Here is a 27,165-nt window from a genome sequence, read left to right on the forward strand (position 1 = left end):
CTATTTGGGAATAATATGGTAAACTGTGTGCATTGATGTTCAAAGGGGAAGTGATTGGTTGAAACTTAACTAAGTACTGTAGATAATGTTCATTGAATTCACAAAAAGGAAGTTGCGTGAAAACAAGTAACAATGCATTTTGGAAGTGATCCTAAACTTCAACTTATGATGTCACTTCCAATTCATCAGTTTCGGTTCATAACTATTCACCATCAGTGACTGTATCCACATGAAAAAAAGATACTGTTGATGCGCATGATTGGGAAAGTTTAGAATACTTTCAAAAGTATCTGCTGGTGGTTTTGCATATCAAGTTCCTTCCAGACATTGAGGGGGTTTGAAATCATGTAGAGCACTAGGAAGAACACTGTGTGAGGCAATGCACACACTCAGTGATTGGTACAGTACAATGCTTTATACTGGCAGGGGTAGGCAACCTTTTTGAATGAATGGGCCAGATGTAAGGAGTGAAAAATTGACTGAGCCGCACCTAACCAAGGACCTGCTGTTGAGTTCAAACCTTTGATTCCGAGGACTCTCAAGCAGGGTTCAGTTTCTTCCGGAAGAAACCTATTTCTTCCGGGGACGTGGAAGAAACTGGAAGAAACCTGTTTCTTCCAGGTTTCTTCCAGTTTCTTCCGGAAGAAACTGGAAGAAACCGGAAGAAACTGTGAAAATTGGCATATACGCAGCACAGCCCACATACATGATAAAGAGACAAATAGCTTACCACCATCTGATTGAAATGCATACCATTGAAACCTTAAAAATATGATATTTTTGTTTTGATTATAATTTTGTTAATTTTTCTACACCAAAAGATGTTTGCTTTATATCACAATATTGAAGGACTACTTTTCATCTCGCGATCCCCCCATCAACCAGAATTGCATAACTGGCCATACTGTATGAATGATTAACCTGGATTGGCCCATGAACTGAGGATTTAATACAATAAACACCAAGAAAATAGCCAAACAATATCTGTTAGATTTAGGCAACAGTTTTATTTCTGCAACTCCCTAAATTACAACTTGTAGTTAACAGGAGGACTTGTCATCCCACAGCAAAAAGAACGAACATTTCACACTACAACTTCCAGTCAAATCTGTTACCCTCATGTCTTGAGTTCAATCTCCACAAAATATGGTCATAGTGGTCAATGTAATCGTAGTAATGAGTGTGCATTGTAGTAGGCCTACACTAATTTCCAGGGAACACTTGCCCCTCCACTCAGAAACTAGTTTTTAACTAAGAACTGGGCTGTAAAATATAGCTTGCCCATAGTTGTTCCCTGAATTGTCTGCTGTGAGTAGCCTAGTACTATACTGTGTACAGTATATGCTGGAAGCAGGTCATGTGCTCCAAACCTAGATATAGACTACCTAGATGACACTATAGAGCTTCTTGTCCATTTATTACATAGTTAGAAATCAATGCAGGTTGTTATGAAACTTTATCAACAGTTTTTCCCCCAAAAATGAGTTTCTTCCATTTTGTCCGGAAGAAACTGGAAGAAACCTATTTCTTCCGAGTGGAATAAACCGTGGTTTATTCCGCGGTTTTTTCCACCCCCGGAAGAAACCTGCGAACCCTGCTCTCAAGCAATACTGCACAGTAGGTGTGCGTACTTAATCTGTATTCACAAAAACATAATGATACACTACAGTTGATAATTAATGGGGATAATACTGTAGGCCTACCTGACAGCATCACTTGTCAATAAATTCTAAGCAGCTAGCTCGTTTTTTTTTTTTTATGAAAATAGATTGATTTTTTTTTCTTTTTCTTGAGACATCCCACAGGCCGCAAACAAATCACCGGCAGGCCGCAAGTGGCCCGCGGGCAGTAGGCTGCCCACCCCAGTTGTACAGTAGAGGGTATGATTAATACTGTACCAGTTAGCATTTGAGTTTGATTGTGACATCTGCATTAAGGGCTAAATGACAGTATCAAGGTACAGTGAGCCTGACAAGCCTGCTTGTTCTATTTTGGAATTTGTACATTGTGACTTAATTAGCAGGTATAATTGAACCTATTGCCTGTGATGGTTTTTGGTATGCAATTGGTTTTGTTGAACTTGATGACTATTCTGGCCTTATCATGCCCATGTTGTATTTCTTGAGACAAGAGAGTGACATCCTGCGTGCAACTGAAAAATTCTTGGACCGATATTGCACCACACGGATCTGTAAAATGTATTAGAAGTGATCAACATATAACATAGTGAGTCGGGATTGTAAAGTTTTCAAAAAGTGCTGACATTTTTTCTAGTGGTGATAAGAGTTGTGATCTAGGAGGGTTACTCTCAATCACTTGTAGAGCCTTGTGTGTGAAACCAAACATGAAGGAAATGATATGACCATAATTCTTGTCTGGGTTGATGTATACCGCGTGGCTTACTCTCTGGCCTTAACTGAATAAATGTTACACATTCTACTTTCTTGTTGGAATCATCTTTCCACAGTCATGGCATCTACAACATCTATATATGTATCATATAGCAAAACATTGGTCCAGTCCCAACTAGTTTATCCAGTATCCTTCACGCTTTAATGGATTTATTTTACTCAAATACACAATGTATTGAGCATAAAGGTACACTACTGTACTTACTTACTTGATATCTGTGACTCTTTGCTGTGCTAATTGCAATAAACCTTGAACCATACTGTACATACTATACTGTACTATAGTTTAACTACAGTCCTGTATGTACTGTGGTTGTGGCACAGCAAAATGGGATCCTCAAGCAAGATGATAACATTTAGAAATATATCCAAATACTGTACAAGTGAATGACCAAATTTATACAAGAACCAATTCCTCTTAATAAAATCAATGTAAATCATGCAAATCACCAGCTGCTGCCATAATAAGAATTATTTGAGTTTATTTCTGCATAACAGGTGAATGCTATATGATTGTAAAACCTTCAAATGATTATGTCAAACTGAATTTAAAAAATCACATACTGTACTGTACTGTACTTGACATGTATGGTAATGTCAGTCTGTATGCTATGAGCACACTTCAAATTTTGTTGTTTAAATATTCGTTGAACTTTGCACTAGAAACAAGTCCCTATAATATATCATTCAATGTAAATCATGTAAATCACCAGCTGCCATGCAGTAAGAATTATTTGAGTTAATTTCTGCATAACAGGTGAATGCATATATGATTGTGTAAAACCTTGATCAAAATGACTTTTCCAACAAATGTTATTTTACTAACTTAACTAAATCTTCACATGTACTACAGTACTGTATACTGTACTCTACGTACATAAGGGTACCAGTCTTTTGATCACACAACAATTTCTGTTGTTTGAATAGTAGTTGAACTTTGTACTAGAACCAATTCCCTTTCATATTATATCAATGGATGTTAATCATGGAAATCACCAGTTGCCATGTAGTAAGTATTATTTGAGTTTATTTCTGCATAACTGGTGAATGTTAAACTCAATTAAGGAAATCTTCACATGTGCTTTACTGTACTCTGCATAAGGGTAACAGTGGTTTGATCGCACATGGAATGTTGTTGTTTGAATAGTACAGTAGTTGAACTTCTATAGTATACTGTATATCTACTGTATACATGTATGTACAGCACATCCATTGGCCAATTTCCGTCCAAGTAACAGTCATCACATTGTCTCTTTCCACATTCATATTAAGTATACTGTCCATTTCAAGAAAGTTTGTTCTTCCTGCAAGGTTCAACTTCTACTTTTAAGTACATGTATACAGTACAAACAAGGCATTTAATTCTCATCTGACAAGGTGAAGTTTCGGTTGTACTGTGGCTACCGTGCAGTTCATACTGTATTGTTTACACGGTACCCAAAAAGATAGATACTGTACTGTGTAATTGACAGGGTGCTGCACAGGTTGCCATCTTGTATCTGGGAAGTATAATGTCAAGTCTGCATGGTTCAGCACTGTTACATGTGCAACTTTGGGCCCAGTTGATCCCTGGCACTTCACAAAGCAATGTGCATGATCTGTATGTGTTCACTAAATGTCATCCAAGTCTGAAAGTCACGACCACACCTTACACGGTGATCATTGCATCTCACATGATCATCAAGTGGCAGCCATTTTGTCTTCTCTGTATCTAGTAGAAGGTCTGCATAGTTTGTATGATCAGTTAATTATTTCTATGAATATTACAGTACTGTACATAATTGTTACATGTACTGTACAGTACAATACCTGTAGATGTAACGCCTCATTGGACACAGAGCAATGTGTTTCATGGCAGCTAGTGGTCGATCATTATACGATATATATGCAATTGGTGTGTTCTTAATTGTATGCAAAATTTACATTTTATCTTCGCTGTTTTTCATCATCGCTGATTGTTTGGGTGCACAGTTTTCTGAGAGGACACAAACATACTGTACACAGTATTAAATTCAGATGTTGTGCCCAAACTCCTTAGATACAATACTGACATCTAGCCTATACTACTGTAACTGTACTGATAATTAAAGTGATTTTAACTCATATTATTATAGTAGTGTACTAACTGTAAGCTGCATTGACTAAACAAATCCAGATATTGCATGGTTACTGTGGTTACATGTGTGGTAAATAGGCCTACACAGTTCTGGCAAGCCTATGTATTATTTAACTTGGAAGCCTGGCCAGAACAACTTATCCAGCATCGCAGCGCAAGATGCTACAGTATATATAAGCAAAAAGGTCAAGACTTGGTTGATATACAAGTGTAAGAACATAGCAGTTTTCTACACATGTGGATGATATTCATCGAAAGATGAAAAACAGGACCTTGGAAAAAAAAAATGTGAACAGTTATACTTTGCACATCATTTAGCGATATTCAGTACTACAGTGTACCATACCAGACATGCAGGAAAGAAGACTGCAGTCAGTAGTGTCGGTCTAATAGAAATGTTCTTCACAACACTTATTAATGTTTGAATATATGTGTTTTAACATGTTTGTTTACTGATTGATTTTTTTTTTCTGGTTAGAATATATGGGTCGACCATGGTATCAAGCTATTTACACTTAGTAGAAGTATATGTACAGTAAAATGATATTACAAGCATTTATACAAATCATGATTTGAACAGAAAGTTTTCTGACACGAACGTTTCATTTCCCTTTGCAGAGTTTGAGCCATCAAGACAACCAACGCAGAACCACCATGTCAAGCTTAGAGAGTGTGTTGATTACTTTGCTTTCTCTTTCTGCCATTACCACAAATGCTAACATTGGTGAGTACATTTCTACAAAACCAGTAAATGTATACATGTTCACACCACTCTCTCGGGGAATAATTTGTCCATTATCGCATCGCAAAAATGCGAGACGTAAAATGGTCAAATTGCCATGGATACTTGTTGATGAATGTTTCTGTACACAGGAAACATGCAGGTGCTTTACATGAGACAAACTTTACAGCATTCAAAAATTGCCTCTCAAAATTGGACTTCTGCATTATTCCCTTCACTCTTTTACTTAAAGCAGCAATTTGCATTGATTCTCGAGATTTTCCAATACTAGGATACTATACCAATGACGTTAACTAAGCTAACTGTAAAGTTTCAACTCAAACTATTCCCGAAAAGTGCAAAAAATATGACATTTTCTGATTTTCGTATTTTGAATCTTTGACTTCGATAGACTCCTCCCACTTATAGGAACCTTGTGAATATGTATAACACCATGGTTCCTGTGTACAGAAACATACATCAACAAGTACTGTATAATAACTTGATAGATTCGGAAAAATTGAGGAAAAACGGTGACTCAACGCAAAATGCTGCTTTAAATAATAACGCTCTGAACGTTTTCAAAACAACTGCAGAAATTAAGATTCGTATTGTATCCATATCATATCCTGTACATTGTGTAAATCCACCATAGGGAGCATAAGGAGCTTCTGTTTTTTGTGGAGGTTATGTATTAAATCAATGTCAGCATTAGTCATTGTCAGAAAATCTTGTATAAACATGGTACAGAAAACACAAGGTGCCCTTGTACATACTGTACAGGAGGTCTATCCACCTCTTCCCAGAATCCCTGCTTTTTTTTGCTGTTTACTTTGGAGGACTTGCACTATATACACGGTCCTGTCAAGTCAGCAGATGTCAAAAGCCTGAAAAACTTGTAAATTATGCCATAATTCCAACAAAAAAATGTTTTTTCTAGTTCAGATCCACAGTGGCATTAACTAGATAATTTTTTTTTATTCTTGTTACTTGTTGTCTGGTTTGTGGAGGTGAGAGGTCATCGGATATCATTTTGAGCAGTATTATGTATGTGTATCTCCAAACACAAAAGTATAGCTTGGATGACTTGAGACTACTGTACAGTAGTTAGAGAGTGGATCCACAAGAGTCAGGAGTTCAATATTAAAGCTTGCTGATCACTATGAACTTTTATGCACATGTAAAAAAAATTTGATTAAGACTTGAGAGTCTCATATGAGCATTGAAACATTGATTGTTTTTCATACATGAAATGTGCCATCTGCGTCACAGGGCCTACAGTAGCTGTTAGCCATATTATATATAGCTATTACCTTTCCAAAATGGTTACAGTACGTGAATGCTGGTAAATTAAGTATCCTAATTTTATGCAAGCTTTATCACTGGGCAGGTCTTCACCATGTTGGGATGTGGGTTTAATAGTTCAGGACTGATAGTTAACTTAACGAACAAGTTTGACATTTATAAGCATCTGTTACAGTCTGTTAATCACTGACATACAGAGCAGTGTACCGCATGACCTCATACAGTAGTCTGTGTTTCTCTGTCATCTTGTTATATACAGTATTGGCTATACCATAAATATACTCATTTATTCATGTCGTTTGCATTCATTAATGATTTTGTTTATTTGTTTTATGACAAAATATAAAAAGTAAGTACAGTATGATAAGTACAAATAATGCATTAAGCTTGGTGAAGGAAGAAGTAAACTAAAAACCTTTAATAGAGGGCGCAACTACAGTAGTAGACGAATAGGACAGTATTTACATGGACCGTTGCAGCGCAGAACGAACAGTGGACTTCTCACCTCTGTGGAGACGAATGTGACTTAGCTGAAGGGAAAAGTGAAGGGAAAATTAAACTAAAACCTTAGAGGGCACAACTAGTAGACGAATAGGACAGTATTTACATGGACTGTTGCAGCACAGAACGAACAGTGGACTTCTCACCTCTGTGTAGATGAATATTTATGACACAACTGCCATCATTTCGTGGAATGCGGTCTCAGATAGACAGTTCAACGATTGCCATAATTACAATCCTAGACAAAAGGAAATGAGCATGATAACTGCGATTATTGCATTCAACACAGCCGAAAGGCGAAAAGTTAGGTTACTCTGAGATGGTGGTAACGTACAGTAGTTTACTACAGTTACATGTACATACTGTAGCAGGCAATCAGTAAACTGTTGTCATGGTACCTAGTGAGTTACATTTCAGATGTTATTCACACTTCATGTCATAACTGTTAAACACAAGTCCTAAAATCTAGATGCTTGCATAATTATTCAAAACTGCAAGAACAAAAAACAACAAAAAAACCTTCTCTGGTTAGATATTGAACTCTGCTATTAGTACTGTACAGAATCATGTCTGGAAACGTTTGAAAATGTTTTTGCTTTCTCTTTCCATTCAGATAATGCTTGGTACACATACGTCGATCGTGTGGAATCTGTCCGGGAACAAAGAGCCATTCAGGAGTCCGCCACTCAGTCGCCTATGGAGATGACGACACCACACAATACGACAGAAATTGCAAGTATTTGACTAGAAATGAATATTTGCATATTAAAGGGAAATTCTTTGTTGGCAGATATGGCTGAATGACTTCAAATGTGTGAATCTTTGCAGCATACGTGTACAGACAGATCTGTTTGTACCTTTATATTAAGTCTTTGGCGGCTAGGCCTGTAGCCTGAAATTCAGAGTTGGACGGGTACAAACAATTTTGAGGATGGGCACAATATTGTACTTGTGTCCTGCAACTTGTGCATTTTTTTTATACATGCTGAGTATATGGCATATTTTCCTCCCCTTACACTAATGGGGCACACATTTAACTGGACTTTATATGCCTACTGTAAGCAGTCGGGTCAAAACATATTAGAAACACTGTCTGAACAATTTTCCGCCCTGCCTGGCCTAGCTAACTTGATCCGCCCTTTATCTTCGCGATCTCACGTTCCGATTTGGCCAAGGTAATTCTTCACTGTGTATCACCCATCAGATATTACAGTACCTTGCGGGGTCAAGCAAGTCCATTGGAGTGCCCTGTACTGTACTGTATACAAAGTTTATGTAGACGGATAATGCTAGCAGTCCATCTGTACTGTATAGGCCTAGTTTTCAAAGGACACTAACTAGTAGAAACTTACTTACTTCGCGAAAGTTTGTTTTAGTCTGGACAGTTCAAAAGTTCAATACAGAGTGATGAATATTAAAATTAACAGCTCACAGTAATTTCTCACTCTTTGGCGCAATAATGAAAGAAGGACTCTCAACAAAGTAAACATTATTAGTCAAAGAGAGCAAAAATCCTAGCCAACTTGTTAAAAAAAAGCGTCTGTGACTGAAAACCATCATATACCCTTTAATACCCTTTACCAAACATCCTCGATAAAATTGAGAAGAGTGGCAAACAACGGTTTCACTTTTTCTTAACTGCAGCTAGTGTTTGTATTAATAATAAAGCTATCTCCAGTATATATACAGTACAAGTTTGCATTTTAATACCTGTAATAAAGAATGCAGGTCAATGTCCTTAGCTACCAATTGAAAATGATATCAAATGCTAGTTGCCATTATTCAACATAACACCAAACATTTAAAGGAAGCATGGGCTGTATCTTTCTATCGTGATATAGTGAAACGTTGTCCGATCACTCTTGCAGTATTTCCTTCTATCACAAGTGTACAAGTGTACAGTAGCACAATTACACTATGTTTACTGACTGTAAACTTAACATTTTATGCATACGGTATGTCTGTGTGTACATTGTACTACAAAAGCATCAAGAGCATTAGGAGGCCACAGTAGTAGTTGCATCATGGAGGTTCTACAAGGAAATCCTCCTTCTTGCACAAGCTTTTCAGTTTAGTTACACTTGATTGATTCTCCAGAATAGGTCCAAGCATATCTAGCTGATGATGTCATCTTGTGGTCAGTAAGGAGGAAACCATGTAATTGTGACAGTCATGTGACAGTCATGTGACAAACATGTGACAGTCAGCTGCCAGAGTGGGAGATATGAGGAGTATTGATATCACCCAGCTTGGCTGACTTTTGCCCCAGATTTCCAATGGGCCAAAGTTTGATATGGAGTCTGTATGGTGATGGGGTAGGGCGGGGGGAGTGGGAGATATGAGGAGTATTGATGTCACCTAGTTTGGCTAACGTTTGCCCCAGATTTCCTAGGGGCCAAAGTTCGATATGTAGTCTGTATGGTGATAGTGTGGGGGGAGTGGGAGATATGAGGAGTATTGATGTCACACATCTTGGCTTATTGTTGCCCCAAAATTTCCTAGGGGCCAAAGTTTGATATGTAGTCTGTATGGTGATGGGGTGGGGCAGGGGGGGGTGAAGGGGGAGATATGAGGAGTATTGATGTCACCCAGTTTGGCTAACGTTTGCCCCAGATTTCCTAGGGGCCAAAGTTTGATATGTAGTCTGTATTGTGATAAGGTGGGGGGGGGAGAAGAGGGGAGCATGGCCACCTTTACCCCAGCCTGGCTGTGGGCCAAGAATCCTTTCAAGAATTCTGATTGGATGTAGTTCATATTGTAAGGACCCATGTTGCAACTGCCATGTTGTTGCAACTATGAACATGGTAGTAGCCTACCAATTGGTTACCCATGGTTACCTTGGGGAGAAGTTTGTGACCGAATAATAGTTACCCTCGGAGATGGTAAATTAGTAGCGTATATACTTATCTCACCATTCCGACAGTGAAAAAAACAATCGCCCTCAGTCCAAAAAATTTCAAACCCACTTTTTATCTTTGATAAAATGCTCTCTTAAGACATCAGAAGCTGAAAGAATTGCTGTAGCTATATCCAGACTACTTGTTAAGTCATAACCGTGGACCAATTAACTCTATCATCATTGTAATTGTGAAGTTTTGATGAAGTTTCTGAAGTCAGCACAGACAATTATTTCAGATCAATCAATCAATTAATCAATCAGTAATTATATAGCACTTAGAAGACTTCAAAAGTGCCTTGCAAGAGGAAGGTTTTATTGGTGTTTATTGAAACTGTTCAGTGAGTGGCATTGTCTGTGCCAGGATCTTGCAGATAACTTCCTCTGCATGTAAAGTGCTAAGTATGCTGTTTAAATTCCACGTGGCTTTGAATATGATATTCCTGTGGAATGTGCTATATAGTTGTGTAAGGGGTATTCTGAATAAATTTTTAAATAATGAATGGCAACTATGAGGTATTGTTTGTAGTACACTGGTGATCTCTCTCTCTCTAAATATTTTGGTTAAAAGATCTATAGTATTTACCTCGTTAAATATGTTTTATGATTGCCTGGTGAACTGTACTGTACTGTACTTTTCAATGCTACCTGTAAGTACACGCTAACAACTGGCCAGCCCCTCAACCAATCATAGGAAAGATGACTCACAAAGAGTTCGTCACCGTTTTTGTTACTTTGTTTTGATAAGAGTACCATATAAACAATCAGACGTACAGAGTTTATCAGACTTCCAATATCTGAAGAAATGTGGTGATTGTTTCGTCAGGGGGTAATAAATCTTTATCACGCTAGCAATAAGCTTGTAAAGAATAATTCAAGTGGAGTGCTCGTAAAGAATAATTGGAGTGGAGTGCTTTCTTTGCGAGTCAAACGTTGCAGTGTTTTCAGTAAAATGTCGCCAGTAGTCACCACTATTAAGCATCTTACTGTATCTCTGTGCTTGAAGAATTTGTTGCAAAATGCACTGCAGACCCTATCCCTAGGAAGTTAGACAAAGTCCCCATTCCAATACCCCTCCCCTCCCCCTCCCCCTTGCCCCTCCCCCTCCTTTGGCATCAGGCCTGTGACATAAGAGAAAACCAAATAAAACTTAAAAAACAGCAGTATTATAGAGATGAATTGGTCGATATATGACATCTAACGAAAACAGTGCTCCGAAAATTTCTATAAAACCATGATCAAAGCATTAAATTAATTTTGTTGAAGTGGTTAATTGAAGTTGTTTTATCTCTGCTTTATGTTAATAATTCTCTTATTGATGTATTTTGTTCTCCTTCTAGCTCTCTGTTCCTTATATAGTTTGTAGTTTTAATATAATAGTCAACTTTAAATCAGTTCACATTATTTAATTTTTTCTTCTTTTCACATTTCATCTTTTTAGGTTCACGATAACCATGATTATTATACAGTGGAGTATAAACCAAACGAAGATGGCCACTGGATGGATATTGACAACCTCGGGTCACCCCTAGTGATCAACCAGCGTCTCTCAGCGACCGCAAGACATGCTGTGGTAAGTGGGGATGTCAATTTCAAAATTCTGTTAAATCATATTAAGAAAATATGTTTTCTTTAATAATGCCACTGACAACCAACAGTTTACTGTATGTGAAGTGAAAGGACTGTGGGGAAAGCTCAAACAAAAATGAAAAGAGAAAAGAGAGGAGAAGATGTATTTATTTATTAGGTAGGAACAATTTCAAAGAAAGCAAATTTTTGGTTCTTTACAGTTTGCAAAAAAAGCAGAACTTGGAAGGTAAGGTACATTATATTCCAATCACAACAGAGGATCAAAAGTGAAATTTTTCAGAGGTCTGGAAGTGATAAGAGACTAAAGCAGTAAAAGAAAACCCGCAAGTCAATGATGCAAGGCATCGATGCAATGCCTAGACAATGGGAAGTAGAGAGTAGTAGACAACAAAAACGGTTAATTGGAGACTGAGCCTATTGTACATACAGTAAGTCTCAAAATCTACACTTATGGTGAGAACCCTGGGCACCAGAAACCCTTCTGTGTGTGTACCTAGACTCCCACATTCCACAAATCATGAGATCAATTTAAAGGGGTATGACAGAAGGGGTATGACAGTAGACAGAGTTTCCCTAACTTTATTCCCCCCACGAACCCCCTGTGGATGTCAGAGTTGTCCACGAACCCCCAACTTTTCGTGACACGATCTGAGTCATTATTTTACTATGATACCCATAACAGTGCTTCGTAAAAGATCAAGTTCATAGTGTAATAATGTAATGAAAAAGACACGGTTCTACTATGGCAACATATGAGCATGGTTCCCACATCATCTGCAAAAGTTGGGGAAAAAGGAAAAACCTCCTGTCTGTTTGTCTTTCTTTCTGTATGTTTGGGGTTTTTTTTGTCAGTGAGTAAGCTCTTCTTAAAAAAGGCCTCAATATTTTGTAGTTTACTTCTTTTTACACCATTTCTGTAAATTATGCATTCATTCTATATATAAATAGACTCTGCATGATCAATTTTGTAACAATGCGTTGTGGAAAAGAAGTTGTACTTGAAACAAGGTCATGGAAGGTCTTAAAAATTGTGAAGGGTAGTCTGGAAAAACAAAGGGAAAATCCTTATTTGAACACTTCTTGTTTATCAATGTGACTTCTGCCAGCAAAAATTTAATGGCCATATCTTGAACTGTGATTAAAAAGAAATGGCTACAACATGTCATGTTTTGGGGTTCATGGCTCACAAATAAATAATGAAATTGGGGGGTGGGGGGTTAGCATACACATTTCAATATATAAATGTAATTATAATTGTAGGGCTTACTGTAGGTAGCCTAACATTAGGTTATCATTAGTGTGTAGGCTTCAAAGTAGACTAGTTGTAAGATGTGGTTTGGCGGGTCTCGGGAAGGTTTGGAATTTCATTTGTTTAAAAGTGTGGGAACCATGTGTAAGTGGTAAATCAACCTCTTAGGAACTCAGCCAATAAATTAAATACAAGCACAGTCATTTTAGGGGTTTTCAGACAATCCAGTTCCCCCCACAATTAATACTGTAAAACAGTTTGTAAGGGGTTTATAAAGTGAACTCTGGAGAATTTGGCTGTCATAAATTATAAACTCAATGTGCATGAAAAGGTGAGTTATATTATATCCCTCCAGCTGGTAATGTTTTCTTGTGACACTGGCCTTTAAAAACAGTAACATAGCAAGATATAAATTGCAGGTGTTTTCTTACTGTAGTTCCTTTAAACCCCAATCTAGACCACATCATGTACCAACAAACTACTAACCTGATATTATTATTCCAAATTGGCAGTTAAATTGAAAGTATAAGCATAGTAGTAATTCCACTTCCACATGGTATATTGTCAATGTAAAATGTGAAAAAATCTCCTGTCTATGTATTCCAGGTATTAAGATTGGTCTTTTCTGTATTTTTGTTTGGGGGGGGGGGGCTTCTTTCCCATAATGAAACGTAATTTTTTACTTTTCTCCTGATTTCAGAAAGTGCAACTGAATTTTACATATCCCTTCTATGGATACGACACCAGGTTCCTGTATGTTACGTCAAGCGGTGGGTATATTTATGCTGGTAATCTTTGTCTTATAGTCTCTAATGCATGTTTGTTGCAGCTTGGATGCTCTGTGAGGGTGGTGGTGGGCCTGGGGGGGGGCAGGAATCTATAAAACCTACAACCAACACTTTATTGTTTACAAATATGACAGCCATTGCATTTGTACAGATGAGTATAAAGCTCAGCCGAAAGCTTTTGCCATAGCGATCGTACGAAATGTAGGCCGCAGATCATATGCATAGGTCATGAAATTAAAAAATTTCAACTTTTTAGTATTCATGACCGGTCTGCGTTTTTGTGAGTAGCAAATTTTCTTCCTTTCTACTTGTCCCGTCAGTTTGGAAAATAACTCCACCCGTGGGAGACACGATTAGTCACATATTTACTTGTTAATTCAGGCTTGTTATGTAGTTGGGTATTCTCTGTAAAAGAACTACTTGGTAGATTTGCAAGTTGAACTTTTTCACAGTTTGTGTGTGGGAATACGACATGTGAGAATCACCTATTTCTTTGGAGCCGATTCCGATTTCTGCTCTTAAATGTTTCGCTGTGGAACTTCAGTTGTAAGCAAGTTGCAGGTCATCGTGTTACAGTAAGGGTGGAACTTCTGTGAGCATTTTTTGGTCAGCACAATTCAATCGTAATATCGACAACATTTCAGCAGATTTAGCAGAAGAATACTCATTTTAAGTTTACGTTCTGTTATTGCAAGAATGAAAGATACACAGTGTGTGTACTGTTGGTTCTTTATTTTTCAATGGGGCATAGTGATCCCTAGTAATAGGTACAATGATCTATTGGATAATATTAGTTGGAAATTTTCTGGAATGCAACAATATCGGGATCCTGTTTGGGGACTAACAAGGGGCGGTTGGTGTACCCCCTACAGTACAGTAGTTATGTACAGTAGTTCTAACGTCTGTTGAAATCAGTCCATTTCGGGAAATAGTCACATGATATCAGGATATGTAGCGGCGCAGCTCTGGGAAGTTAATTTCTGAAATGTGGAAACGTTGGCTGTTGAACACACCTGCCATGCCATGATCATGTGTTGCACATGCGATACTATAGTATAGTGCAGTGCCATATGTCTTTGTTAGGTACTGTATTAACCATGTTTCTGTGGCGCTAAGATAGTACTTTTATACTGTAACTCCACTGAAAACCTTTGCAATCATGTTAGCATCGTACGGGACCTTACTGACTTTCTTGGACATCAAGTGTCATCCAAAGTCAACAGGATAAAACAATGAAAACCTTCTACCTACCTTATCTCAAAAATGGAAGAATGTAGGTTACCCTTTCTGAGTTGGACAAACTCGTTGAAGGCCACAGTCATTTGAGGTCAACTGGCTCAAATGTGCAACAATTGTGACCACAGTAGCTATGGAAATTTAACATTGACAAGTCTCCTACTGTACTTCCATGAGGTGTCATTTTGAGTATAAATGTCTTAATTTTTGTGAAGGTCAAAATTCATCAAAGGGTCAAGAGTATCTGCAGAGCTCATATAAACAAAAAATTTTTCAAGATATCTTACCAGGATAACATCGGTTTATACCCTGTTCTCAGGGAGTCATCCATGAAACCTCACTACAGTTTGCATTTTGGTTTTAAAGATACTGATAAAGACAGCTCTGCCAGTCATTCTTTTGAGTATTCTAGAACAAAGCCTTTTGAATCTTCAAATTTATTTTCATTCTTTATTCTTTATTTCAGAAAAAAATAATAATAATACATATATATCTGTATTTCTCTGTTTTTAAAAATAAATGTTTAAAACTTTCTAACATTGTAACAAACTATGTCTGCTATTAAAGAAGGAGCATAAAGCAAGGACGAAAGGAAATGGGTGGAACTGAAATGACGCCGTTATAACCTCCTTTGTCTTATGTTTTTCACACAAAGGGATAAACTGCTCAGAAGTATTGCTGCTCTCGTTAACATAAGATGGCCATTGCTGTTAGTGATCGTGCCAAGCCTTCCTCCACGTATTACCTTTTTCATCTGTACGTTCTTGCAGGTTTTCTGTACCTAGGGTCGTATTCTCATCGATATTTATCCGCTACCCAATACGTGGCCCCACTGATGGCAGATTTTGACCCTTCTCTTGACGTAGGGTCAACGATAAGTTACTTCGGCGACGGTGAGTACTTAGTCCTTTTGTCCATGGATGACTACTTCAAGGCCACGTAATTGTTGTTGTTTTGTTATTGGCGGGTGGGAGTCTGGCATGGCTCCAAAAGGATTTGGTAGTATTTGTCGTAAAAACAAAATGGAAAGAAAAAAATGGCCAATTTGTATGATACCCTGTTCTATTCAGTTACTTTTGCATTAATTGGAGTATAACTAAACAGTAAATAGAGAAAACTATTTCAGTTAGTGTTGTAGTTTATGCTGGTGTTTTCTATACTTTGTTCTCCTTTCTGTGTTATATGCCTACCAGTGATAGCATAGAGGCTGATTGTAGAGCTGTAGACTATACCTTTAAGATGCAGAAGCAAAGAGAGCTGCCTAAAGTATAATTTTGTTTCCCCAGTCGATATTCTAATGTTTATATTTGATACAAACGTATATATACCCTTAATTGGTCAGTGGTTTAAATCTATCTGATAAACAGTACTTGAGTTCAATAGTTTACCATTTCTTTGGTAAATTTCAGCTCTGTTGTTATGACTTGCAGGGTCAAATATTGGCACCATTTTATCAGACGATAACAATAAGTCACAATCAGGGGAATTTATGACTGTTTGGGCCGTGGGTGCATGTTAAGCATTGCAAGTAATCACTAGACCTTGAAATTACCCAACCATCAGTATCTATCTACTGTGTCTCTCTCTATTGTATCTGTCAAATAGTTTCCTGTATTGACGATACTTAATCTGCCCTGATCCTATTAAACCGTTATATCTTCAAAAGAAAACTTTCATTTCCCAGAAGAATTGAAACAACCTTTCATTTGTGTGATGGAATTAGCTAGGTGAGAGTTGGATGATAATTGTAGGAAATTGGTGTTTCAATGTAGCACAGAGAAGGAAAAAAATCTTCTAAGCAAATTGATGAGATCATCTTTGTAAATGGACATGGTTCCCATGCGTGCAGAAGTTGGTCGATTTGTGTCAATCCCTGTTGCCTGGCAAAACAATAGTGCTAAGGCTTTAAAGCCTACCACATAGCCTAACCTATATGCAGCATAGCCTACTAGCCTTATTTTAATAATAATAATAATCAGCAGTTATTTTTACGACGCTTAAGTGACCACAAATGTGGGAGAAGCCCGTAAGGGCTTATGGATTACAACTTACACGTCAGGTGGCTTCCAATTCAACATTTTAACTCAAATTTGGAATCTTTTCAATTTAGAAAACCATTTCAGATGGGAAAACCATAGATTGCTCTTGGATGAAAAACCCACCTTACTATGGCCCGGCCGGGAATCGAACCCCGAACCTCCCGATTGCTAAGCCTCATTGCTGCAAATGCCACCGCCTTTATCCACTCGGCCACAGTACCGGTTAATTTGCATATCAATCAGGCTCATAAAAGATTTTTTACTTTCTCTTATTTTACATTCCTTTTGACAGAATCAATGTTCGTTACAGAGTGGAGAAATTTACGTTTGCAGAAGGACACAACAGGTATGTACAAGTTACACTCCACATCAGTTACCCTGACCAAGTGCATCCTTGGATGTCTGCAAAATAATGTTGATTTCGCTTATGTTATAAGTACAGAACCAGACTGCTACAACAACAAAAATCTTTAAAAAGAAAGACAAGTTTGAGGAAGTTTTTTTTTTTAAGAATAACAACTTATTCACCAACAGGTAGTATGCTCTATCTGCCCGCTGAGTTAACATGTAGTTAACTTGGAGAAAACAGTTGCCAAGGCAACAAAAATGTTTCTTATCAATTTGATATCTGCAAATCTTGATTTCCATGGCTCCCTTTCTTTCAAAATGATTTGTTGTAGGACTATGGCTAATGTAGAATGATGTTGGTATGGTGGCATATATTATATTGGATATTTTCTACATTTTAAATTCACTTAATTAGTATGTGATGGACTAGAGCACGTTATAAAATTCAAAGGAGATCCTAATATTTCTGAAACTTCTCAAACCTGTCTTCTATCTATACTATTGCACTTTCCCATCTACGAGGTTCTAGTAATTGGGATATTTTGGACTGAAAGGTAATGTTGAAATTTAAATATACATATATTATTCCTCTGTTTTTCCCTGTCTTATATATATATTTAGGCAAGAATTTTACCTTCCAAGCAACACTTTACAAGAATGGAACCACAGTGTTTTCATACAAAGAAGTAAGTGCATTTTTTTATCACTTGGTAGAGAATATTGTCCCAGTGCCTTCAGAGATGCATGTGAAATGAGTGTCCACAAGCTAAGGTGCAGCCACCCAAAAGTGGGTTGCAAAATGTTCCTGTGGGGTGTGGGGGTATTTGCAGAGTGGGATCTAGTGAATCGTCGTGTTAGTCCATAGATGGAAGATCCTGGGTCATGGGCTCCAAAAAATGTTACTGAAATTTCAGGTTTTTGATGCCCACCATAGAAGTATTATGTAATGATACAGAATCTAAGTGGTTGCTAAATTGTTTTCCTTTACTTTTCAAAGCAGAAGTTTTCTGTTTCAGTTTGAAACAGCACAAAATCACATCCTCAAGAAGTGATGTAGATTTGCCTTGTCTATCATGATGATGAAGATATTTGATCATATTTCCTTATTCATATGTGACAACAATGTTGCAATTGCATTTCTTTTAGTTCGTTACTTGTTTCAAGTGTAGAATGTTGCATTTCCTTCAAATTTGAGACAGAAAAAGTAATAGCAAAGAGCGAAGAAATTGACTACTAGAAATGGATTTGAAACCAGTGACCTTCTGGGTAAAATCTTTCCCAATCATTTTCCCCATTATTCATGTTATTATATCATTAAGAGAAAAGAAAATATTTAAGAACTTCAAGGCTCTTTGAGATGGGCTGGATTTATTTTTACATATCTGATTCCTGCTCACCAGAAACCCCTCAACATCTCCGATATACCAACCAAAAATCATCCGGTCAAGGTTGGCCTAGCCGATGCTTATTACCATGATACTTGGATGCTTCATCGTGAGTCAATATCCAACATTTACTTTCACCACTTGTTCTTCTACAGGCATGAGCTTTTTCTGCGAATTCGCGGAATATCCGTGATTTCTTTTCTACCTCGGGGACAAAAACTATTATCCTAACACACTGTAGCATAAGCAAACTGGAGCCTATACCGCAATTTTTGCAAAGTTCCGTGATTTTTTTTTTCACCCCAGGTTCACATCCCTGTTTCTAAGATTTAAAAACAAAAAAAATTGAATTTAAGAAAACAAAGATAAATGCAGACTTGTTACCAGAGCATTTGAATTGGAGGGAGCAAGTGATGGGGGGGGGGGGGGGGGGTGATGCAGGGAATAATTTATCTAGTATCACATCACAAAAATGCTATACAAAATAATCTAGTTGCTATAAAAGTGTATAGTAGCTTCTGCATGGGGTCTATATAGCATTTAATGAGAGACAAACTTCAGAGGGTATGAAATAAGGTTGGTGGGGGGCTGGACTCTTTTTGCCTCAAAAAGTTGTAGTAGGCTAAGACAACCAATAGCTTCTGCATATGGGTTTAGTATGTTAGAATACACACTTCTTGGATTCTATCTTACACTCTGTTGTCTCATTCACCCTTACCTGTGCTGTAAGGATTTAAAGCTTCACTACATACACGAAACAAGAAATGTTGGGTTATTGCAGGCTGCTGCAAAACTCATGATGAACTTGGGCATTGACTTGGGGTGTGGGGAGGGGGCTTTGTTTGGCTTACTCCTCCCTAAAGCAATGCAGTTGTGTATAGGCATTATTGTTTTTGGGGTTCTTTTTAATCGGCCATAAGATCGATGAAGATGGAGGGAACACCTCCTCTCCCCAGCCTTGTATACCACCACCATTCATCATTTTTTCCCACTAACCCATTATCCTATTGGTCGGCCATCAGTTTAATACTTACAGTTGTAGACAGAGACTGTTTTTTTGGTTCCTTGCTGAAAGCAAAGGAACCTATGTATTCAGGTTGGCGCGTGTGTGTGTGTGTGTGTGTGTGTGTGACGCTTAAGCTTGTATGCAGGATAACTCAACAAGGGATTGACTGATCATGATCAAACTTGGTGGGTGGGTGGCCCATAGTGAGTAGATGAACCCTATTGTTTTTGGTGCCCACAAAGGTCACCAAAGGTCAGTTATGGTCCAAAAACCCAAAATACTAAAACTGCAATAACTCCCAGTGCCAATGTGCGATAAGGTTGATATTTTGGGACAAGTTGTGAACTGGTTAGGGCAATATTTTGAAACTTAACGGTCATGTGATCTGAGGTCACCAAAGGTCAATTAATGTTAAAAAACTAGTATTTTTGCGATAACTTGAGAACGAATTGTCCGTTAGGGTTGGGAGTTGCTTCAGTGTAATCCAATTGTCGACCCACATCTGGGTGACCCTTGACCTCAATTTGACCTTTGGTGACCTTTCCATGTTTTGGGGATTTTTACAGTTTCGATGCTATTTTCAGATGTCAAAGGTACCTTCCGATCATAAATATGGATAGGTTGACCCCCGTGTGACCTTTGTGTGCGAACTTATATGGGGTCAAAGTTTTCGGTCAGAGTTAGGATGGCTGTACAGACTTATCGTGTTGATTTTTGGAATCAGCAGATCAAACTACATTTGAAACCAAGGTCAAAAGGTCAAAGGTCACATTAGAAAAAATGTGCTTAGTTTGGGAGAAAACGGGCGAAAAAGAAAATGTTTGGTTTTGATGCTAGATTTGGATATCAAAGGTACCTTCCGATCAAAAATGTCAATGGGTTGACACCCGGGTGACCTTTGTGTGTAAAGTTATACAAGGTCAAAGTTAATTTTCAGACATTGAATGCAATAACTCCCAGGGCCAAGGTGTAACAAGGTTGATATTTTGGGACAAGTTGCAAATGGTATAGAGGAATATTTTCAAACTTAACGGTCATGTGATCCGAGGTCATCAAAGGTCAATTAATGTTAAAAAACTAGTATTTTCGGTGAGAAAATGGGCAAAGAAAAAAATGTTTGAATTCTTACAGTTTTGATGCTATATTCACGTCTCACCAATCAAAAATGTCAATAGGTTTACCCCAGGTGACCTTTGTGTGTGAAGTTTTATGAGGTCAAAGTAAATTTTCAGACATTTAGTGCAATAATTCCCAGTTCCAAGGTGTGACACGGTTGATATTTTGGGACAAGTTGCAAATGGTATAGGGGAATATTTTCAAACCTAACGGTCATGTGATCCGAGGTCACCAAAGGTCAATTAATGATAAAAAACTAGTATTTTTGCGATAACTTGAGAACGAATTGTCCGTTAGGGTTGGGAGTTGCTTCAATTTAATCCAATTGTCGACCCACATCTGGGTGACCCTTGACCTCAATTTGACCTCTGGTGACCTTTTCCTGTTTTGGGGATTTTTACAGTTTCGATGCTATTTTCAGATGTCAAAGGTACCTTCTGATCATAAATGTCAATGGGTTGACCCCCGTGTGACCTTCGTGTGCGGAGTTATACGAGGTCAAAGTTAATTTTCAGACATTGAATGCAATAACTCTCAGTTCCAAGGTGTGACATGGTTGATATTTTGGGACAAGTTGCAAATGGTATAGGGGAATATTTTCAAACTTAACGGTCATGTGATCCGAGGTCATCAAAGGTCAATTAATGTTAAAAAACTAGTATTTTCGGTGAGAAAATGGGCAAAGAAAAAAATGTTTGAATTCTTACAGTTTTGATGCTATATTCACGTCTCACCAATCAAAAATGTCAATAGGTTTACCCCAGGTGACCTTTGTGTGTGAAGTTTTATGAGGTCAAAGTAAATTTTCAGACATTTAGTGCAATAATTCCCAGTTCCAAGGTGTGACACGGTTGATATTTTGGGACAAGTTGCAAATGGTATAGGGGAATATTTTCAAACCTAACGGTCATGTGATCCGAGGTCACCAAAGGTCAATTAATGATAAAAAACTAGTATTTTTGCGATAACTTGAGAACGAATTGTCCGTTAGGGTTGGGAGTTGCTTCAATTTAATCCAATTGTCGACCCACATCTGGGTGACCCTTGACCTCAATTTGACCTCTGGTGACCTTTTCCTGTTTTGGGGATTTTTACAGTTTCGATGCTATTTTCAGATGTCAAAGGTACCTTCTGATCATAAATGTCAATGGGTTGACCCCCGTGTGACCTTCGTGTGCGGAGTTATACGAGGTCAAAGTTAATTTTCAGACATTGAATGCAATAACTCTCAGTTCCAAGGTGTGACATGGTTGATATTTTGGGACAAGTTGCAAATGGTATAGGGGAATATTTTCAAACTTAACGGTCATGTGATCCGAGGTCACCAAAGGTCAATTAATGATAAAAAACTAGTATTTTTGTGATAACTTGAGAACGAACTGTCCGTTAAGGTTGTGAGTTGCTTCAATGTAATCCATTTGTCAACCCGCATGTGGGTGACCCTGATCATAAATGTCAATAGGTTGACCCCAATGTGACCTTCGTGTGCGAAGTTATACAAGTTCAAAGTTAAATAATATTAATGAGGTCACAGGTCAAACGTGAAAAACTCCCAAGTTGCAATAACTTAGCTACTATTTATTGGAATTTCGTCAAACTTGGTATGATGATATTGGTAGATAGTCTCCACACACTGATGTGTGTTGCAATTGATATCATGCATGTTTATAAGGGGGGGGGGGGCTAGCATTATTTCGTTATGAAAAGTTTGTATGCACAATAACTCAACAAGGGAATGACCAATCATTACCATACTTGGTGAGTGGGTGGCCCATAGTAAGTAGATTATCCCTGTTGATGTTGGTGCTCATTTCATGAATATTAATGAGATCATGGGGTCAAACGTGAAATACTCCAAATTGCAATTACTTGGCTACTATTACTAGTCGGAATTTCGTCAAACTTGGTATGATGATAATGGTAGATAGTCTTCACACACTGATGTGTGTTGCAATTGATATCAGGGCTTAGCATTACTTTGGCAACAAAAGTTTGTGAGCATAAATTACTGTTGTTGTATTAGGGCTTTGTTAGAAATTTCCCTATGAATGGAACTAATGAACAGCAGCAAGGAACCATGAAATGTTTTCATTCTGGTTTTTTCCAATGGCCTTTAATATTCATAATTCATGCAAATCATTCTACTTTGTACCTATCAATGCTGGACCAGAATATGACAAAAAAAAACTGAACACTTTGCAGTAAAGTGTACAGAATTACGATAAAAGCTCTTATACAGTACTAGGCTAGTGTGTGACTTTCACTACAGCTTATATAGGCCTAGGGGTTTGATATCATACCAAAGAAACTGGCAAACGTGCAACACCCAATATGGTTTTTCCTTGTGTTTCTTTTAGAAATATTCTTTCCTCTGTGGATAAAATGATTGAAATATTATTAGTGAAAACCAAGACCCATTTACAGCTTTAGTGCCGGGGGGGGGGATTGCATAATATGTTCTGTTGTCATTTTGCAAAAGATCATGGCAGTTAGAAACAATTCCTATCCTCTGGATGCAAAACGACGCAAGGTTTTCACCGAAAGATGTAGCAATATTTTCAGTCATTTTTTGCTAAGCGATCATTTTCCCCCCACTGCAATATTTTGAACGTGTGAGTCACAGATCAAACTTATATATTCATATCAAGGCTTTGCCAAATTTGAACCCTTTAACTCGTTATCCATTAAGACTTTACTACTTTGAAGCGATCCAAAAACTTCCAAATGTATCAGATTTCAAAGAAAGTTCAAGAAGAATATTATACTTACTATAAAGGAGAGTAAATCTTTTGTAAATTATCTACCGTGATGAGTGATGACATCACAGAACACCTACGGTGAGCCATTCCTTCGATCGGGTTTAGCCAGTCGATGTAGGTTACATTCGATCAACCATATCTTGAGTTATGGACAACATATCGAGATGGTTAGTTCTCAACTAAACCAGTGTGGAATCATTTTTTTTCTTTTTCTGTACAAGTGTCACATTATTTGCCAATAGATTGTCCATGAAAATGCTTTAAAGTTTTATTTTTCCTTATTTCCTTGACAGCCGTCATATCGAGAAGAGTTATATATGAATACCATTCTGTGGATGCATCCTTCTCAAAAGTGGATGAATCATCTAGCATTGTTATCAGGCCTTTAGAAAGTGAGTAAACCTACCCAAAGAGTGACTTTCCATGTGTCATTGTCATCTCTTTCATTCATTCATTCATTCATTTATTGATCATTTCTTTAGTATGTACCCAAATTACCAAAAAAGTATGACCAGAAATGGATATTACACTCTTGGGAAAAAGGTAATAACTTGTTACGTATTTGGAACCTTTTCGGGTTCTTAAACTGTCTGGAACCCCTTTTTTTATAAGAGTGTATAGTGTATACAAATGAGAAAATTTTTTACAACGATTTTAATCTACAAATTATAAACTTAAGAAATGAAGGGAGATCTGCAAAAGTAATAAAATATTTGAGGGTTCATACATATCCCCAACCTTTAAATTTACATTTTTTGAACAACCCTTGCATACATATTTTAAGTGACTATTTTTGGGGGGAGATGGAGGGATGTTTTCAAATGCTGTTAACTAATTAAATCTCATTGCAATGTACTCCATTAGCTTTACCAAATCGTGTTTTATCTCATTTCATGATAATAATAATAATATAATAATATTTGCTTTTTATATAGTGCTTTATACCAGCGATAGGTTAGCTCTTTACAGACGTTATATTACCCCTGGTCAATGATAACCTGTCCCAGAGACAATCCCTCCAGTCGGCAGCAGTTATATGCTGCGCCCAATGACAAGTTACCTCACAGGTACCCATTTAACACCTGGGTGGAGAGAGGCAAGTGAGATAAAGCATCTTGCCCAAGGACACAAAGTAATGAACTAGGCAGGAATCGAACCAGCAACCCTTGGATCCCTAGTCCGACGCCTTAGCCAATTGGCCACCATGCTCTCAATGATAGGAATGGCAAACGTTAAACAAATTCCAATGTCAGTGATTTCATTCCTCGGCTGCAATTTTCATGTGTGTGATTCGAAACTACCACAAGAAACTTGTTTGTGCGAACAGGTGCAGAAATCCAACAGAATAATCAAGAATCATGGAAGTTGGTTTGCTAAGGTGGTCTCACCTGTCTCCAGTCTACATATGCACTTTCCTCATCTACCTAACCTGGTAACAGTTTAGCACTTCGCCCAATCAAATCGTCCCTTCCAGATATGTCAGGAGATCTAGGAGTTGGCCTAGATGCAGTTTCCACAGAGTATTTTTTTCCCCTGGAAGTACTAGCTATTCAGTAACTGCCATAAGTGAAGAAATCTCAAATGGTGTCCTATTTAAATCCTTTTGTAATTTTAGTTTTGGTATCAAGAAAGCTTTGCTAAAGTTGCTAGAAATGGGCAATCAGACATACACACACACACATAGAGATTGTGTGATGTGCATGTTAGTAATGAACTGCCTTAACAGTTGTATTTAAATTTTCTTGCCATCAAATACAAAATTTGAACAGAAGCTAGAAAATGTCAGATTCTTTCAAAATTACTTTTCACCTTCGAAATGGCCTTACTTTAAATTGGTCAGAAACTGATTTGTATCATTGGTAGTATTAATGTCACAGTATTCTAAAAAAAACAATGTTTTCTGTTTCAACTTTGCCTTCTTGTGCTATCAGACACACTTTGAAAGAACTGTACTAAATAGTTTGGCATTTTTGTCATCTTGCAATTTTTTTTTTTTCTTGCGAGGCAAGTCATTAGGACATAACTTAAATGAAGCACAGGTATTTCATAGCAGATTTGTTAAAACCTAGCCTTCCCTGTCCCCTGATGCGTCGGGGTATTTCTGGTAAACTTTGGTGAAGAAAGGCCTTGAAAAAGTTTCTGATGCTTTCAATACCAAAGACAGTTTTGTGAAAAGATAAAAAAAAGGAGAAATTTCTACATTGGTTTATAAGTGGCTCATAGACACATCACACATAGACACTTTGGGTTATGGTAAAATAAGATCTGGGGCCATGGACTGAAATGGGCCGGGGGGTCGCATAGAGAGAAAGCGAGAGAGAAGGAGAGAGGACATTGCTGGATGATTACCAAGTGCTACTCACATGGTAAGAGCAAAAATGTAGTTGCTGCGAGGAGAGATGGGGAAGTTTTTCGTTTGTGAAATTCTAAAACCCAGTAAGTTTTTGGAATATCTATGGCCAGAGGAACCGAGCTTTCCCTGTTAATATCCGTCTTCCTTTTCTTCTTTCTTTCTCTCTTTTGGTGTCTGACAGCTTGTACATCTAGATTGACTTGTTCCACATGTATTGACTCTCCGCCTACCGGGTTCGTATGCGTTTGGTGTAATGCTTTGAACAAATGCTCTGATGGATTTGACAGACAACGGCAAGCCTGGGTTAAGCAGCATTGTGATACTAAGGTATGAAATGTAATAGGGAAAGGATTGGTAGAGAGTGAAACACAATTTTTTTTTTTTTTTTCTGCCTTGATTTTTTTTCACTTTTCTTGTTGAACTATGGTCTTCTTCTCGCCATCAAAACATTATAAACACTAAAATCGATTGCCCAAGTCCTCCTTTTTTTTTTTCATTTTAAAACCCGGCAAACAATTTTGGAATTCCCTGATATGCACTTTAATTGTGATTAACCACTAAATTGCCATGAAACATGTGTCTCGGTGACAAACATTTCAAGTGCAAAGGAATCAATAATTACTTGCCAGGTAACATTTTTTTTGATGAAAACTTCAGAAAAGTGTCTCAGTTTGATTAATAGTAATAATCGGAAGTTACAAATGTGGGATAAACCACAAGGGCTTATGGATTACAAATTGCAATTCAACAATTTTAACACAAATTTGGAATCTCTTCAATTTAGAAAGTCATTTCAGATGGGAAAATCGTTAATTGACCCGGCCGGGTATCGAACCCAGAGCCTCCCGATTGTTGAGCCTCATTGCTTCAAATGCCACCACCTTTATCCACTCGGCCACTGCTCTGATTAATTGCTTTCTTATATTGATATAGATCGCCCCGGTGTTCAAGTACAATAACTTGCTTTTAAAATAATGAGAGTATAATAGAGGGCAGCATTGAAATCTAACCTAGAATGATGAAAGTATGCAACAGCTTCAATGGTTCAAATCAATTCAAAAATAAAACCTGTGTATTTAAAATTTGTGGAACAAAATTTGTCTGTACTTAACTTGAATGGCTAAAACACTCACTGACTTGATGGTTCAACCCACTTTGATGTAACCTTGTGGATCTCTTTATAGTCGTAATGACAGTATGTTATAAGCAGTTGGAAACTTGTTGAACGTCCAGCTAAAGTGATATCCATGCATAAGCAGGGAAAGATTATATGAATTACTATAAAATAAAACAAGGAGAGCCCGCCTTGATCCACCAAACTTTTCTCACAAAGAGCAATCGATGAG

The 27,165-nt window shown here is 37.6% G+C and overlaps 1 protein-coding gene across 5 annotated transcripts in view; it reads left to right on the forward strand.

Moving 5' to 3' along the window:
* LOC139981540 (plexin domain-containing protein 1-like) overlaps positions 1 to 27,165 on the forward strand; it is a 51,593-nt gene that overhangs the window by 7,894 nt on the left and 16,534 nt on the right. For 4 of the 5 annotated variants that reach the window (XM_071994000.1, XM_071994003.1, XM_071994002.1 and 1 more), the window contains exons 1-11: positions 3,382 to 3,420; positions 5,146 to 5,251; positions 7,668 to 7,786; positions 11,392 to 11,523; positions 13,490 to 13,559; positions 15,584 to 15,706; positions 17,145 to 17,198; positions 17,822 to 17,886; positions 18,601 to 18,694; positions 23,760 to 23,858; positions 26,001 to 26,146. In XM_071994000.1, coding sequence (XP_071850101.1) covers positions 3,388 to 3,420; positions 5,146 to 5,251; positions 7,668 to 7,786; positions 11,392 to 11,523; positions 13,490 to 13,559; positions 15,584 to 15,706; positions 17,145 to 17,198; positions 17,822 to 17,886; positions 18,601 to 18,694; positions 23,760 to 23,858; positions 26,001 to 26,146 — 1,041 coding nt within the window. In that variant the 5' untranslated portion in view covers positions 3,382 to 3,387. Of the gene's footprint in view, positions 1 to 3,381; positions 3,421 to 5,145; positions 5,252 to 7,667; positions 7,787 to 11,391; positions 11,524 to 13,489; positions 13,560 to 15,583; positions 15,707 to 17,144; positions 17,199 to 17,821; positions 17,887 to 18,600; positions 18,695 to 23,759; positions 23,859 to 26,000; positions 26,147 to 27,165 lie in introns of those variants that run through there. The other variant, XM_071994001.1, reaches the window with a different exon arrangement.

Source organism: Apostichopus japonicus, chromosome 15, assembly GCF_037975245.1.
Source record: "Apostichopus japonicus isolate 1M-3 chromosome 15, ASM3797524v1, whole genome shotgun sequence".
NCBI lineage: Eukaryota > Metazoa > Echinodermata > Holothuroidea > Aspidochirotida > Stichopodidae > Apostichopus > Apostichopus japonicus.